Source organism: Terrapene carolina, unplaced genomic scaffold, assembly GCF_002925995.2.
Source record: "Terrapene carolina triunguis isolate 2854851 unplaced genomic scaffold, T_m_triunguis-2.0 Scaffold790, whole genome shotgun sequence".
Classification (NCBI taxonomy): Eukaryota; Metazoa; Chordata; order Testudines; family Emydidae; genus Terrapene; species Terrapene triunguis.
In genome coordinates this window covers 1,469,191-1,484,718 of record NW_020665141.1, presented here as the reverse complement: position 1 = coordinate 1,484,718, position 15,528 = coordinate 1,469,191, and the positions used below count along the sequence as shown (strand labels likewise).

The 15,528-nt window shown below is 40.7% G+C and overlaps 2 protein-coding genes across 2 annotated transcripts in view; one reads left to right on the top strand and one right to left on the bottom strand.

Moving 5' to 3' along the window:
• GNAZ (G protein subunit alpha z) overlaps positions 1-2,840 on the top strand; it is a 97,676-nt gene extending 94,836 nt beyond the window's left edge. Inside the window, exon 2 of the mRNA XM_024197974.2 lies at positions 1,666-2,840. Within this exon, the coding sequence (XP_024053742.1) occupies positions 1,666-2,010 (345 nt within the window). The 3' untranslated portion in view covers positions 2,011-2,840. The remainder of the gene's footprint in view (positions 1-1,665) is intronic.
• Positions 1-15,528, bottom strand: part of RSPH14 (radial spoke head 14 homolog) — a 188,763-nt gene that overhangs the window by 162,472 nt on the left and 10,763 nt on the right. The window lies entirely within an intron of this gene.

The window sequence follows — 15,528 nt, the reverse complement described above, 5'->3', positions numbered from 1 at the left end:
GTACCTTGCCCGCAAAGTTGAAAAGATTGAGAAAAGAAAGGAAAAAGAAACAACTTTTTCCCAGCAGGCATCTGGCCTGGCAGGAAATGTCTATACCTACTGCGGGTGGATCTGTCATCTCAGGACACATAGTAAATCTGTTGTAGAGATCATCCTTGAATTGAGGGATCGCTGATGATGATGACTAAATTGGTATTTCCAAAATAAACAGTTCCTGTCAGTCACTCCAATGTGTTGTCAATGGTACTTATTAATTTAGAGTGGCAAGTGGAAGATCAGAGGTGTCTACTAAACCCTTTTAGCCAAATTCTGTCTTCATTTTGAGTTGCCCCTTCTGTCTGAGACTAGGATTTGGCCCTCTGGAGGAAAATATACTTTTTTATATATACCCTTCCAAAATTACTATTATTAAAGGGGAAAGGAAATATAGGAGCAAACAGGATCAATTCAAAAATGAAGTACAATTGCATAATTTGTATATACAACTTGTCAAAGCTTCAAGAGCAGACAATACTACATAGACATAACATGTTAGGTTGGGGATACCTGTAATAAAACAGGTGAAGACATACATAAATAGGAAGAGGAAGGGAGGAATGGACCAGGGGGGAAGGGGAAAGAGGTTAGGTGGAATGGTGGTGTGGTATTCTTTGAGCCATCTCAACATTTTTTATTCAAATATATCTAGAAACAGGATCTGAATTTCTTTGGATTCATATCATTGATCTTTACAACAATAAGCTATTCTTTCTTTGGCTGCTAACTCAGACAGGTGTGAATTCCACTGCTCAACAAAAATGATTAGGGGGCTGGAGCACATGATTTATGAGGAGAGGCTGAGGGAACTGGGATTATTTAGTCTGCAGAAGAGAAGAATGAAGGGGGATTTGATAACTGCTTTCAACTACCTCAAAGGGGGTTCCAAAGAGGATAGAGCTAGGCTGTTTTCAGTGGTAGCAGATGACAGAACAAGGAGTAATGGTCTCAAGTTGCAGTTGGGGAGGTTTAGGTTGGATATTAGGAAAAACTTTTTCACTAGGAGGGTGGTGAAGCACTGGAATGGGTTACCTAGGGAAGTGGTGGAAGAATCTCCTTCCTTAGAGGTTTTTAAGGCCCAGCTTGACAAAGTCCTGGCTGGGGTGATTTTGTTGGGGATTGGTCCTGCTTTGAGCAGGGGGTTGGACTAGATGATCTCCTGAGATCCTTTCCAACCCTGATATATTCTATGATTCTATTATTCTATTCTGGCCATAAGCCTACTCTTCTATTTTTGTAAAATTATGTGCTTGTTGATTATTGCAGCCCAAAAAATGTGTTTGTAATGCTAGCTTGATTGTGGAAAACAGTGAAGAACTATAGCAGCTGTTCTTAAAAACTTCAGTCTGACTTTGCCTCTCAGTTACCCATTATTAAAAAAAATTAAATCAAACTAAATGAAGCTGTAATCAATAGTGAGCTGCAATATGTCAACTTCAGTGAATTAAGGTTCCTGAAAATTCATCCCAAGGTAAGATGTACAGTCAAACAGGGAGCTGGAATGAGAAACAGATACAAACATTCTAAACAAAAGGGAGTTTGTTCACTAACAGCTGTGATTATGTATTTCTATGTATTTTATATAGTTGTGTTCACATACTGTTGCTGACGTTGTTTCCTTCCTTGCAGAGTCGAATGGCAGAGAGTCTGCGTCTCTTTGACTCCATTTGCAACAACAACTGGTTTATCAACACTTCCCTCATCCTCTTTCTGAATAAGAAAGATCTTCTGGCAGAAAAAATCCGGCGCATCCCGCTAACCGTCTGCTTTCCTGAGTACAAGGGCCAAAACACTTACGAGGAGGCAGCAGTCTACATCCAACGCCAATTTGAGGACTTGAATCGCAACAAGGAGACCAAGGAGATTTACTCGCACTTCACCTGTGCCACTGATACCAGTAATATCCAATTTGTCTTTGATGCGGTGACAGATGTCATCATTCAGAACAATCTCAAATATATTGGCCTCTGCTAAAAATCCATGGGCCTCAATCTGTTTTCCTGAGGTGACACAAAAGGGGCTTACCACCTCCATTTGTGGTGGAAACAATGGGGCAGTACTTCGAAGCCCAAGGAGAGGAAGGGGGAAAGCTGAATTATGTTCACAGCCCCCCCACATCCCTTTTATCCTCGCCGCAAACATTTTTTTCAAAAATACATGTTTTGCAGGGTGCAAAGGCTCAAAAAAAAAGTTGAAGTGTAACTGTGTGGAAATGTTATCACCACAATCACCGCTGGCTCATTCTGTTTGTTTCATTTCATTTTCCTCAAATGGCAGAGCTACCATAGTCTATGTAAGAAATAATATTTCATCCAACTGTCCTAAGAACCATTTTACTGCGAGGAAGATGCAGAGCTGTTGAATGGGAGATGGGCCTGCCTTGCAGTTTTTTTTTCTAGGAGAAAAGCTAGTTCCAATCTAAAGGCAACAGAACAGGAGAATTTCAGTAAAGCCTTCCTTACAGCTGTACAGAAGGAACACGTATCCACCATACTGGCACACACACACACACATAGAGTATATACACACACATCATGTATAGAGATGCACACAACTCGCAGCATATACTGTTTACACACTTCTGCTCTGCTTCATTATGTGTCATGGACATCCTTCCTGTTAAAGGAATTGTTGGTACAGAACTGTTCTATGATTTCTAGCCTGACCTTTAGCCCTTTCTTCAAAGCTTCAAAATATGCAGCAAAAGTACATGAATGAAATAACTAATTAAAACTAGGCCAAATCAAGGTCAGTGTTTCTTCTACTGGTGAGGAATTTTATACATCGAGAGTCTTCTTTACATCTTTTTTTTCAAAATATTATATTATTTCAAAAAAAAAAAAAAAAAAAAAAAAAAAACCCTGAAAGTCGAAAAAAGCGGTGTTCTTTTTTTTAACACAGACACCTACAAGAAAATTTAAAAAATCACAAGGTAATTTTTTAAACTATCGTTTTAGTGTCCAGATTGCTGAGTGTGAAAGTTGCCAATGGACAATTCTGCTCCATTGCTCCAAAGAAATTCTGGGAAATACAGTGATATTGTAACAGCCTTCCCAGGGAGCTGGAGCCAATGAGACTGTGTATTATATAGCCTCTAAAGTCTTTTTTGTTGTTTTTTATTTAAAAAATGTGATGTATTATTAGAAGGTTAACAGATGAGCGATATGAACAATAACTAAATGTCTTGATATTTGAATTTAATAATTTAAATTATTTGCAGTTTAGTGAAATTAAAGAAACAGAAGAGATGCATTCCTCAGTTCCAGGTTTCATCTCGTACAGAAATACTACTGGATATAGTACTGTTTCAGTGAAATTATGGCATATTTGAATGTCAGACGAGCTCTGTGGGACTATACTGGAAAATCTCACATGGATCAAATGGGCCTAAATCTCTGGTCATTTGATTCTTTCCCTCCCCGCTCCATAGAAAAGACTTCTTACAGACTTCAGTGTAAAGTCAATGTGTAAATATACATTCAAGAATTGTAAAGCACATTCACACACACTATGGAAATTCTCCTCCCTTCCTTTGTTCCCCACATGTACCAAGATTAGTGTGAGAATTCTCAGCCAAGGGCTCTAAGAAATTAAAAAAAAAAAAAGTTAATTATACCATCAAAGTTAAAGGTTGTCCACATTAAGAAAATAAATAATCTGAATGATACTGAACTGGTCCACAGTGTGTTCATTTATTGGTATTACAATTTAATAGTTTGCACAATTGAATTATGTTTCTAAATCTTTTTGCCAGACTGCAGAATTTTGTTCATTTGCTACAAACCTCTTTTCACAGTTCATCCACCAAGATTAAGGATAATCTTAGTGTACAGCAAAAATTGTATCTAAAGCCTCAAATTAGTTCAGAGAGGATGTTTCTCCCTCTGACAAAACCACCACAAAATTCAATATGATTCCTCAGAAGAGGGCCAGTAGTAACTCTAGGAGGGGTAGTGCAGTTCAAGATTGAGAGAGAGCTCTGTGGAAGAAACTTCCATGACACCTACCTGCATTCCCTGGCTCTAGGTGGTGCTTTCACAATCCCCATGTTCAGCAATATGTGTCTATATATAGGTATGTATATAGCCAAGATTTTTAAAAATTCATGCCTAAAATTAGGCCTATAAATCCATACTTATGTGCCTGAAGAAGTGGCCTGATTTTTCAAAAGTGCTGCGCTCTCAGCAATTCTCACTAATATCAACAGGAGTTGCTGGTTGCCTAATACATTTGAAAATCAGGCCATTTATTTAGGGATCTCAATATGGATTTAAGAGCATTCATTTTTCAAAATGCTGGCCATATATGGTGGATTTTTCAAAGAAGCCCAGGTGATTTAGTCACAAAAGTCCCATTAAAATTTTCAAAAAATTGCCCTTAGGCTTTTTGGCAATCTCATCCATCTACAATAACACAAACAAAGGTAACAAGGCACACTCCACTCAACGAAAACCATAAAAGTATGGAAGGAAGAAGTTAAGGGATGTCTTCAGGATTTACTGCCGCATTCAAATCATCTACAATGGTGTCAATAACATACTCTTACATTTTACAAAACATTCACTTCTACTTCCAACCGTTACCAAAAAGCAATACATACCACTCCTTCACCTAGGCTGCACTCTAATGCAAAACTTTATCTCCAACTTCATGCCCTCTTGTATCAAGAAAGTGGCACACCTGGCTGTCACACATTCCACATGAGTAACATTATTCTACCTTAGTACTGCAGAGGTTGTCATTAAGGTTTTGCTGTCACTCTTTCGGTATGAATTGATGAGCATATAAATGAACAGACAAAGGTTCTGACGCTAACTCCCACCTGCCAAACTGTTTTCAGGGAAAACAGCACAAGAGTGAAATAGTGGTAATTGATTTCCTTAACTCACAAAGGTAAACAGTCCAGTGTTAGAGAGGAAAAACTTCCTAGATACATGGGCCCAATCTATAATGTGCTCATTCAAAGAATAAAGAGTTTTTAGCTCTGAAGGATTCAATGCTTGGAGCCCAGGGCAAAAAGAGCAACATAATCAGCTACTGTACTGCTGTCCAGACAAGCAATACAAACCAATAATGTGACCTAAAGGCACGACAGCTGCTGCAGCTCTAGCAGCATGTCAGTCTGGTATGGAGCTTTTCCTTCTTCCTTTCTCCAATCTTTAAAGATATTGGAAAGATTAGTCACTGGAAAGATCTTAGATAAAGAACATCCTTGGAGGTAAAGTCTGGTTTGACTTGCACTGGTTCAGCCTTGTTTATCACATTTAAGATCAGCTGTGGAAATAATTTCACTGCACACTCCTTTCTTATTCTAAATGCTTGGGGGAATTTGAAGCCCTTTGATTTGCCTCTATACATGTCACCACGTGTGCATCCAAAGTCACACCTTTCCCATCTCTTATTTAAGAACCCACTCTCTTTTAAGGGAGTCAGAAACATCTAAATGCAGGCTTCATCTTAGCGTATGAGCAACGTGCCTCAGATTGCACGTGACCAGGATTCATCACCGAATTTGGTCCACTGGATGGCTAGGATTTCTTTAAGCAACATGGAGGCACAGTCTAATAGGAATTTAAGATTGCTATATGGACTACAATACATTCAAAGGCAATGGTCTGAGTTCAGAGGAAATATTTTTCAACAGCCCTGGGAGGGTACAAAAGTAGTCAAACAATATTCTGTATATGGCAGGGGTGGTCAAACTGCGGCTCGCAGGTCACATGTGGCTCTTTTACAGTTAAAGTGCGGCTCGCGGAGCCCACCATGTCCCCCATTCTCTGCCTACCAGACTGGTGGGGGGACGGGACACAGGGCTTCTGCCCTGCAGTGGGATGGTGGGGCTTGGGGCTTCAGCCTTGTGGGGCAGCCCCAAGGCCCGGCAGGCAGCCTCGCAGGGCTGGAGCCCCAAGGCCCGGCAGACATGCCCAGGTTATGAAGATTATCGTATGCGGCTCAGAGGGTCAGCAAGTTTGGTCACCCCTGGTATATGGGCATCACTGTCCCAAGTTATAAGCTAACAGTGGGATTTTCAAAAGCACTCAGCACTGCCTTAAATCAATTATGAAAAAATCCCTCTGAAGTATTCAAGGTGCTGACTTGGTATGGTTCCTATCAATGATAAATGCCAATGTTTGATAATATAATGCATAAGTGCAAGATCCTCTAAACCAGTGATACTCAGACCTCAGTGGTTCAGGAACCAAATTAGCAATTAACATTACCTAAAAGAGCCACAGTAGTATGAATTAATTGTTTCACTTACAATAGTACTATATATTCATATTTAAACAGTATGACAGGGGAAATATTTAGTTTATATTTATATTTATTATATATATTCTCACAGAAAAATGACTAATCAGCTATTATTTTATCAGCTTCAATTGGTTAATCACATAGAAAAAGCATCTTGATTGGTTAATAACTTAGATTGGTTAATAATTAAATCACACAGTATTTTAATATCATGTGCTGCAAAGAGCTGCAGGAGACACATGAACGAGTCTCAGTATCACTGTTCTAGACTTAGTCCACTTGTGAAAGTACTAGCCCCTATGAAGGCATTTATTTGTCCCATACTGGAATTGCATTGCAGTCTAGATTTCCCTCCATATTGTAATCTGCTACCATCAGTAACTTGAACTGGGAAAATAAAGTTGCAAAATGGGTTACGCTTCCTTTGGAGTTGTGTTGTACTGACTTACAGTGTGACCATTTCATTTCAGCACTAGCCTCCATATTACTTTTATGGCCATTTCAGGTTGACAAGAAGGCCAGAGGAATCAGAAGTAAGCAATGCCCTTAACTGCAGCAGAACAGATATCTGGAAATGATAATGCCTGCTAGGCAATGTAAGGAAGGACAAGAGAAACTTGGGAGAAAAGTTTCCTTAATTTAAAAAAAATATATTTTAATTGGGCAGGTCCTTGAACAGCAGCATCACAGACAGTGGAAATGGGGCAGCTCAGCCCTAGGGCACTGGTTACATCTATCTCATTCACTGCAACACTGCAACTAGTCTCAGCAGAGAAGACAAAAGGTGAAGAACTGCAGTTCACTTAAATAGCTTACTCAGCCCCAGAAGAGAAGGGAAGGAGGAATGCAGTTTTACACTTAAGTTTAAATCATCTTCCTTTCCATATATTCGGTACTTGTTTCTTGAATAGCTGTGATTCAGAGACAATCTCTGTTCATGAAAGCCCAATAATATTCTTGATCTTTGTGTTATGAATAATTTCTGCGGTGGATTCTATTTGAAGAGTTCAAGGCTATTTACAAACTTTAATTAATTCAGTTTAGTACACAGGTGGAGTAGAACAATTTTATTACCCCCGATGTATAAATAACAAACCTGAGGCACAAAGAGGTTGAGTGACTTGTCAAAGACAACACAGGAAGCCTGTCCCAGGGACTGAAGTTGAACCAAAGTCCCCAAGTCCTAGTCCTTTGCTTTACCCTCCGGACTGTATTTCCATTCACATATTCATCCAACTCAAACAGCTGACAGTTGATTGGGAAAACAGCTCCTTGACCCCAAATTCCACCTCTTTGGGTAATTTATTTAATGCATTCATCCCTCCGTGTGAATTAGCTTTACTGAAAATAACTCTTCATTCTTACTTTTAGATTGTACTCCTGATTTTTGAACATAGCCAATGTGAGCAATTCATCTGCAACACACTTTTATCATACCTAAGGAAAAAATAATGTTCTGGGTTAGTTTATATTTTTCCCATAATCCACCTCTCCTCCTCTTTCCTGTTTCACAATTTTTTACTTTTCTTGGTTCTTCAGACATGGTGGAGTAAGTCTTTTCCCGGATTTTGATAAATCATGCAATTAAATATGCATCTGTTTCCTCAGTCTTCTGGTTCATCAGTGATACAGTACACTACCACGTGGAAGAGACAAGTCCAGTAATACACCTGGGATTCCACTTCACCCCGGCAAAGATGATATTCACAGAATAGATGTTCCATCTGTTGAAATGAGGGTGCCATCTGTCCTTCAGCTTTGGCACTCCATGCAGCAACAGTGGCTTCAAAAAGAAATTTTTTCCCCCTTCAACACCGATTATCCACGGATTACGTAGATTATTATTTCTTTAGCTGTCGAAGGATGGGATGGAAGAGACATTTTTGAGAGTTAGGAATGTTTTATAACTGGAATTGTTTCTAAATAGAGATGGTGGCAGACTGATAAGCCAGCCCTGCTCAAGTTGTGCCTAAAATAATTTAATGTTTTTATAAGAAAGGGCCACCACCACATGGCACTTTGTGAAGATTTACGAGAATGTGGACAAGCCAAAAGGAGGGACTTTGAAGTGGTAGTGTCTTGTCCAAACACAGAACATCCAGACTCTGTTTGTTTGCCACATGAAAGTAGCTGTCCTTTAAGTTGAGAGCTACATACCAATTTCCCTGAGATAAGGAATGGATAATGTCCCCTAGATTAAGCGTCCTGTACTTGAATGTTCTTATGTACCTGTTGATGTTTAAGGTTCAGGATGTATCTCAAACTGTTGCTCTTCTTACAGATCAGGAAATACCAAAAATAAATTCCTTCGCTCTGTGTTCCTACAGATCCTCTTCTATTTTTCCTTTCCTGAGGAGGGAATCCACTTTTCCCAGCAGGACTTTCTCTTGAGATGGGTCCTTGAGGAGGGAAGGAGGAAGGGAAAGATGGCGAGGTGGCCTGGTGCAGAATTGGATGATGATGTCTAGTAACCCGTGCTTGGAAGTAATTTTACACCAGATTCTATGGGAGGAGAGTCAAAGCCCTAAGGGAGCAGATGAGGGAGGATGGACATGAGATGTGGTGGTGTAAAAGGGTCAGCTCATTGCTGGCATCTCCATGGGGCAGGGGTGTGTTGTGGCAGCTCTCTCTCCCCTGGGGTCTGTTGTTGCTGGCTGCTCTCCGGCCACACTTCAAAGTCTCTCTCCTTTCGGGATAGTCCATAAACAAATAGCAAAGGGAATTAACACAAATAAACTGAGTTAGTAACAGAAAGGGGGATGACTCTCGGGGTGTATCAGGGTCAGGCCTTCCCTTCCCTCAGGGAGGGACTTTCAGGCAGTGGTTGTGAGGGAAGTTCCTGTCTTCAGTCAGCCCTTTCCTTGGGAGCTGAGGGTTGAAGTTTGCTCTCTTCCCTGGTCTGCTCACAAGTGAGCTGTTCAGCTTCTCTTTTAAACTCCTTCTCCAGACTGTGCATGTCTTGCTGGTGTGGACGGACAGAGCTGGTTGAGACAAGAGCAGATCCTTAACCCCTTGTGTTCCCCTGTGGGGTTTGTGTACCCCATCAGAGATGCAAATCAGTGTACAGCACTCAACTACATCAAAATTGGTGTTTGGAGGCTGCTGTTAAGGGCTGTGAGAACATGCAATGAGGAATCATGCTCCTATAATGCTGAGGTTGTTTGCCAGTATTAGGTTTAGGAAGAGGATGATACCACTTCTGGGACTGCTGCATCCCTTGGTGTTGAGGGAGTCTGTTTCTGCAAGTGAAGTGACAGGTAGGAGAACCTCCTCTCAGCTGAGTAAGAGGACTGCATTAGTTCCAGGAAGTGGGCAGTGGCCTTAGTGACCTTTGATCTTCTCCAGGGTCACCTTTTTTATGCTTAAAAGGCCATTGCCCCCAGATTAAAGGTTTTAAATTTTCCCATGATAGTCAAATGTGAGACCAGAGGATCTAAGCCAGGAGTGCCTCCCAAGAGTCACTCCTGTAGCCATTGGCCTTGCACTGGTGTCTGAGGCATTATATGCTGCTCTTAGAGAGTGTCAGCGAGCATACGACTGTGACACCCTGGCACCCCAATATTCACCACTGTCATGTAATTAGGATATGTCTTATACAAAGTATGCCTTGTGCAGTGTCATTCTAAAAGTCTTGATCTGCTAGACAGTAATATCTTGTTGGATTGTATGGGCTATCGTTGTATTTGAAGTTATGAAGTTTGGCTATGTATGTGGTGCTGAAACATGTCCTGAGGTTGAAAACACCCACAAGCAGCCTTTCAGGTAGGACAGTAAAAAGACCAAACAATGTTAATGGCTTATTGAGGAGACGCACACAAGCGCAAGGATTACCCCAGGAACTGTGTACAATAGAAACCTCTCAGAGATAGCACTACACAATGGGAGCTGTTTGCCCCAGATCACAGCAAAAGAGCTTTCCAGCAAGTGGGGAGAGGATATAAAAGGGGGGAAATGACATCATGGGGGCACCTCACTCTCCCTACAACAACAAACTTGGAAACACCTGAGGAACAAAGACTGAACTGTGGGAAGTGATGGTCCCCGGCTGGAAGGATTTTTAGCCTGTGTATGAAAACCTGGGAAAGCCAAGGCAACTTGTGCCTTAAGAATCTGCCAGCCTGTTTATCACTCAGGGTGAGAATTTGCTAATTCATATCCTACCTATCTAGTGTGTTAAGCTCAGTTTGTGGTTTTTGTTTATTTACTAAGGTAATCTGCTTTGATCTGTTTGCTATCACTTAAAATCTGTCTTTTGTAGTTAATAAATTTGTCTTGTTTTGTCTCTAAAACCAGTGTGGAACTCATACTTGGAGCAGAAAGCTCTTGCATATCTCTCTCCACATTGAGGGAGAGGGCGAATTTTAGGATCTTACACTAGATAGTTCTCTGTGCAGCACAAGATGATACAATTTTGGGTTTACACGCCAGAGGAGGTGTGCACTTGTGTGCTGGGCATTTCCTTAGCTGAGTTCTCCCATGCAGACCTGATATCAGCATCTGTGTGAATATAGCTGCAGCTGGGTGTGTCTCTACCTGAGTGTGTGTTGGAAGGGGGCTTGAGAGCCTGTCACAGCAGCACAGAGTAAGGGGAACCCAGGCTGGTGGAACAGGTGGGCTCAGTGGTATCCCAATTCCAAGTGGGACCCTGGAGGGAACCCATTACAACGAGCTTTGGTGACCAGAGGCTTGCCTGCTTTCTTCTGTTCCTCTGGCAAGGAATCTGAGAGTCATACATTCTAAGGCCAGAAGGGATCACTGTAATCATCTTGTTTATATGGTACAGGCCATAGAACTTCCCAAAATAATTCCTAGAGTGAATCTTTTTTAAAAACTTCCAATCTGGATTTTAAAATTGCCAATGATGGAGAATCCACCACAACCCTTGGAAAATTGGTGATTACACTCACTGTTAAAAATTTATGCCTCATTTCCAGTTTGAATTTGTCTACCTTCAACTTCCAGCCATTGAATCGTGTTATACCTTTCATGATTTGACGAGACCATTATTAAATATTTGTTCCCCATGTACATTCTTATAGACTGTAATCAAGTCATCCCTTATCCTTCTCTTTGTTAAGCTAAATAGACTGAGCTCCCTGAGTCTGTCACTATAAGGCATGTTTTCTAATCCTTTAATCATTTTCATGGCTCTTCCCTGAACCCTCTCCAATGTATCAACATCCTTCTTGAATTATGGACACCAGAACTGGGCACAGTATTCCAGCAGTGGTCAAACCAGTGTCAAATACGGAGGCAAAATAATCTCTCTACTCTGACTCAAGAATCCTCTGTTTATGCAGCCAAGGATTGCCTTAGTCCTTTTGGCCAGAGCATCACACTTTGAGCTCATGTTCAGCTCATATCTACCCCGACCCCCAAATCTTTTTCAGAGTCACTGCTTCTCAGAATGGAGCCCCCGCATCCTGTAAGTATGGCCTACATTCTTTGTTTTTAGAGGTATACATTTAAACATGTGTTGTTAAACATGCACCCAGCATACCAAGTGATCCAGATCGCTCTGTATCAGTGACCTGTCCTCTTCATTATTTACCATTTCCCCAATTTTTGTGTTGTCTACAAACTTTATCAATTATGACTTTGTTTTTTTTCCAAGTAATTGATAAATACGTTAATAGTGTAGGGCCAAGAACTGATCCCTGCAGGACTCCACTACAAACACCATCCACTCAGTGATGATTCTCCATTTACATTCTGAGACTTGTCAGTTAATCATCTTTTAATCCATTTAATCTGTGCCACACTAATTTTAATTATTCTAGTTGTTTAATCAAAATGTCATGTAGTATCATGTCAAATGCCTTACAGAAGTCTAAGTATATTACCTAACACTATTATCTTTAATAAACTTGTAAACAAACTTGTAATCCCATCAAAAAGATATCAAGTTTGACTATATCTATTTTTCAAAACCCCATGTTGATTGGCTTTAATTATATTATCCTCTTTTATTCTTTATTAATAGAGGCCTGCATCATCATGCCCAGCATTGATGTCAGACTGACATGCTTATAATTACCTGGGTCATCCTGTTTGCCCTTTTAAAAAGTTGGCACAACATTAGCTTTCTTCCAGTCTTCTAGAACTTTCCCAGTGTTCCAAGGTTTATTGAAAGTCAATATTAACAGTCCCACAACCAACTCAGCCTGCTCTTTTAAAACTCTTGGATGCAAGTTATCTGGACCTGCTGATTTTAAAATGTCTGTCTTTAGTAGCTGCTGTTTAACATACTCCTGAGATATTAATGGAATGGAAAGAGAGTTGTTATCATCATCATATGATATAACTACATCCTCTGCTTTTTTCCCAAATTCAGAAGAGAATACAAATATAGGGATCCTGGCATCCCAGAAAATATAACTGTAGTGAGACAATGGCCTGATAGTTGACCATCTGAAGGCCTATTGACCCAGAGCTGCCAAATGCACCTAGTTTATGTTCCTCTCTGTCAGAAGAAGTCAAATGAAATGTTTTGTTGCCCCTGACTCTCTCTTGTGCTGCAGGCATCACCATGGGGTTAGTTGGAGAATTTTGTATGTCCTTCAACGGACACAGGAGACCATAGTTGGGTAAGAGGAGAGAAGAAAGGGGAAATAGCTAGATATCCTTGCCTGGGTTGGGACAGCCAGAGCTAAGAGGCAGAGTCAAATTCTCCATGGTCTGCATTTGTGATATGTCAAATAGGGGATCAGATTTTTCCAATGCTATAAACTTGTTTGCAGTTGGAGAGTATTTGCTGTTCTCCCATCAGCTCCTGAAAGTATCTTTGATCATCAGAAGGAGAAACAGATGAAGCACTACTCTGTTTTTCTGCTGTGGAGCTCTGTACATTCCTCCAAAGGTAACTTGTATGGTTTCTCTGAAGCTTCATTCCATTCCTCAAATATAGGCAGATCCCCCTGCATATGTGAGGGATCTGGTGCCAGTAAGGAAGGTTGTATTGGCACGAGATGAAGAATAGGCTCTGGTTGAGGGCATTGGTACCAAAAGGAGTATTGGCACTGCCACCAAAGTTGGTGCCAGAGTTGGTCTTGCAGCTTCCAAAATGGCCTTCACAGAGTCCTCTATGTAGGGCCACGCCAGTAACACAAGAGGGCCCTGCATGATATCATTCCATGATGCCTGGATTTGAAGCAAAGAAAGAAGTCCAGTATCCCAAGGTCAGGGTGCCACGTGAAGGTAAACACTGAGCTGGGTGCTTCCTGCATCAGCATCCAGGCTACTGAGGCCTTAACAGGCAGTGGTGGTTTTGTCTTCAGTGCTGCTTTTAATTTAACTGGTGCTGGATGAGAGCTTCACTCCAGCATAAGGCATAGGATATTCCAGTCTTGAACCCATGACAGAAGGTGGTGCTGAGACCAGAGAAGCAAAGTGAGCCTGGGGTCATGTGTAGGAGGACCTAAACACAGAGTCTGGTTTTAATTCCCTGAATTGGCCCACTGGAGTATCAGGATGCAGGCATCAAGAAGCTAGATGAGCCTGGAGCCCCACATGTTTCTCCCTTCCAGCATAAGAAGTGAAGGCAGAGCAAAACATACATTGCTTTATTGAGAGTGTCTGGCGCAGACATACAAGACACTAGAGTTGCGCGTTGCTCTTCAGTACGATTGATGGGCACAGGATGCACCTTCTGAAAATCCTTATGGGGCTCTGGGTCTGACATGGTCCCAATAAGGGGCCAAAGACTCCCAGGACAAGGAAAGGGATATCCTCACTAAACTATCCTAAATGATTAACTATTTATAAGAAAATCTTAAACTAGGCTAAGGGAAGGTCTAGTCTGTGGACATGCAGATGCATTCCATTTGCTCTCTGTGATGATAGGGGATGTACTCCCTTATACAGAATAGGACGATGAAGTCACCTTTTCATGAGATCTCTATCATTCCCAATAGTCACGGCTTTTCAAGGTTGTTCTGCAGTTTGACTCCAGGAGCATCATATCCCAGAAATGGTAATGCATGGAGGTCCTTGAAGAAGAATGTATTTAATCCTAAATTATTGATATGTACTCTCAACATTAAAATAATCTTAATTAAATTTCTGTCTGGGGTATATGTCAAAGGGAAGATGTTCAAAGGCAGAAAGAGCAATTAGATGCCTCACTCCCAATGAAAGTCAACGAGAGTAGGTTGCCTAATACGTTTGAAAATCTACCCCTAAATATATACTGGTAAGTATAAAAAACCTCATACATCTCTACATATATTTCAGTATAGTTGTATCCAAATTCCAAACAATATGTGGCATCTATACCCCAATAATATACTGTAACAGCAAAAATGTGCACACATTCTGTATACTTTTTCTACTTATACTACTACATTTTTAAGGATCCAGTCTCACTATCCTGAGGAAAGTAAAAGGCTTGTTATGGAGTATCAGATGTAAGTACATTAATAATATGCACAGAGAAAAAAGAATTTTACAGGAACTATTTAACATTCGCCAGCACCTGAAAGATTAATCACATACTGCCTCTTACTGGTAAGAAATTGAGAAGACTTCATAATAATGCACCAGAAAATGCTAAAAGCACAGTGTTTCTGTAACTTGGAGAGAAAAAGAAAGTTTCAGATTGATAGGTCAAACAAACGTCAAATGTGATGAGTCAAGATGAAGGAATAGAGATGAGGATAACACTGGAAAAGCAGATGAGCGAGCAGGGGAGTGGATGGCTATCAGGTCAGAGAAACAGGGTGGAAAGAGTTCACATAGAGTTTTGAAAACCAGCAGGTCATTTTTTAATTGGATTCAGATATGGATAGGAAGGTGATGGGGTTGATATAGTCTAATTTCCTGAAGGAAGAAAGCAGTCATGGCATGGTATTCTGGACTCCTTGAAGTTTATAAGATAGTGATTCAGGAAAACTATAAAAGGCAGAAATGCAATAGTCAAGATGTGAAGTGATAAAAGCATGAATAAGGATTTCAGCAGAGAACAGGGTCAAGATAAGGACAAATTCTTGCAATGTTCCAGAAGGGGTAATGGACAGGCTTATTTATAGATAAGGGAGTTATGGGAGACAAAAGTAAGTTCAGGGTCAAAGCTGACATCAGGCAAGATTAAGAAGTAGAACTAACATCTGAGTTAACCCTATTGAGACAGTGGGTCTATATACGTATCTGACTAAAGATTTATTTGGCTCACCAAATGGAAAATGCCAGTGTTTTAAGGGTTAGGGAGAATGATAGCAGAATTGGACACATGGGACATCA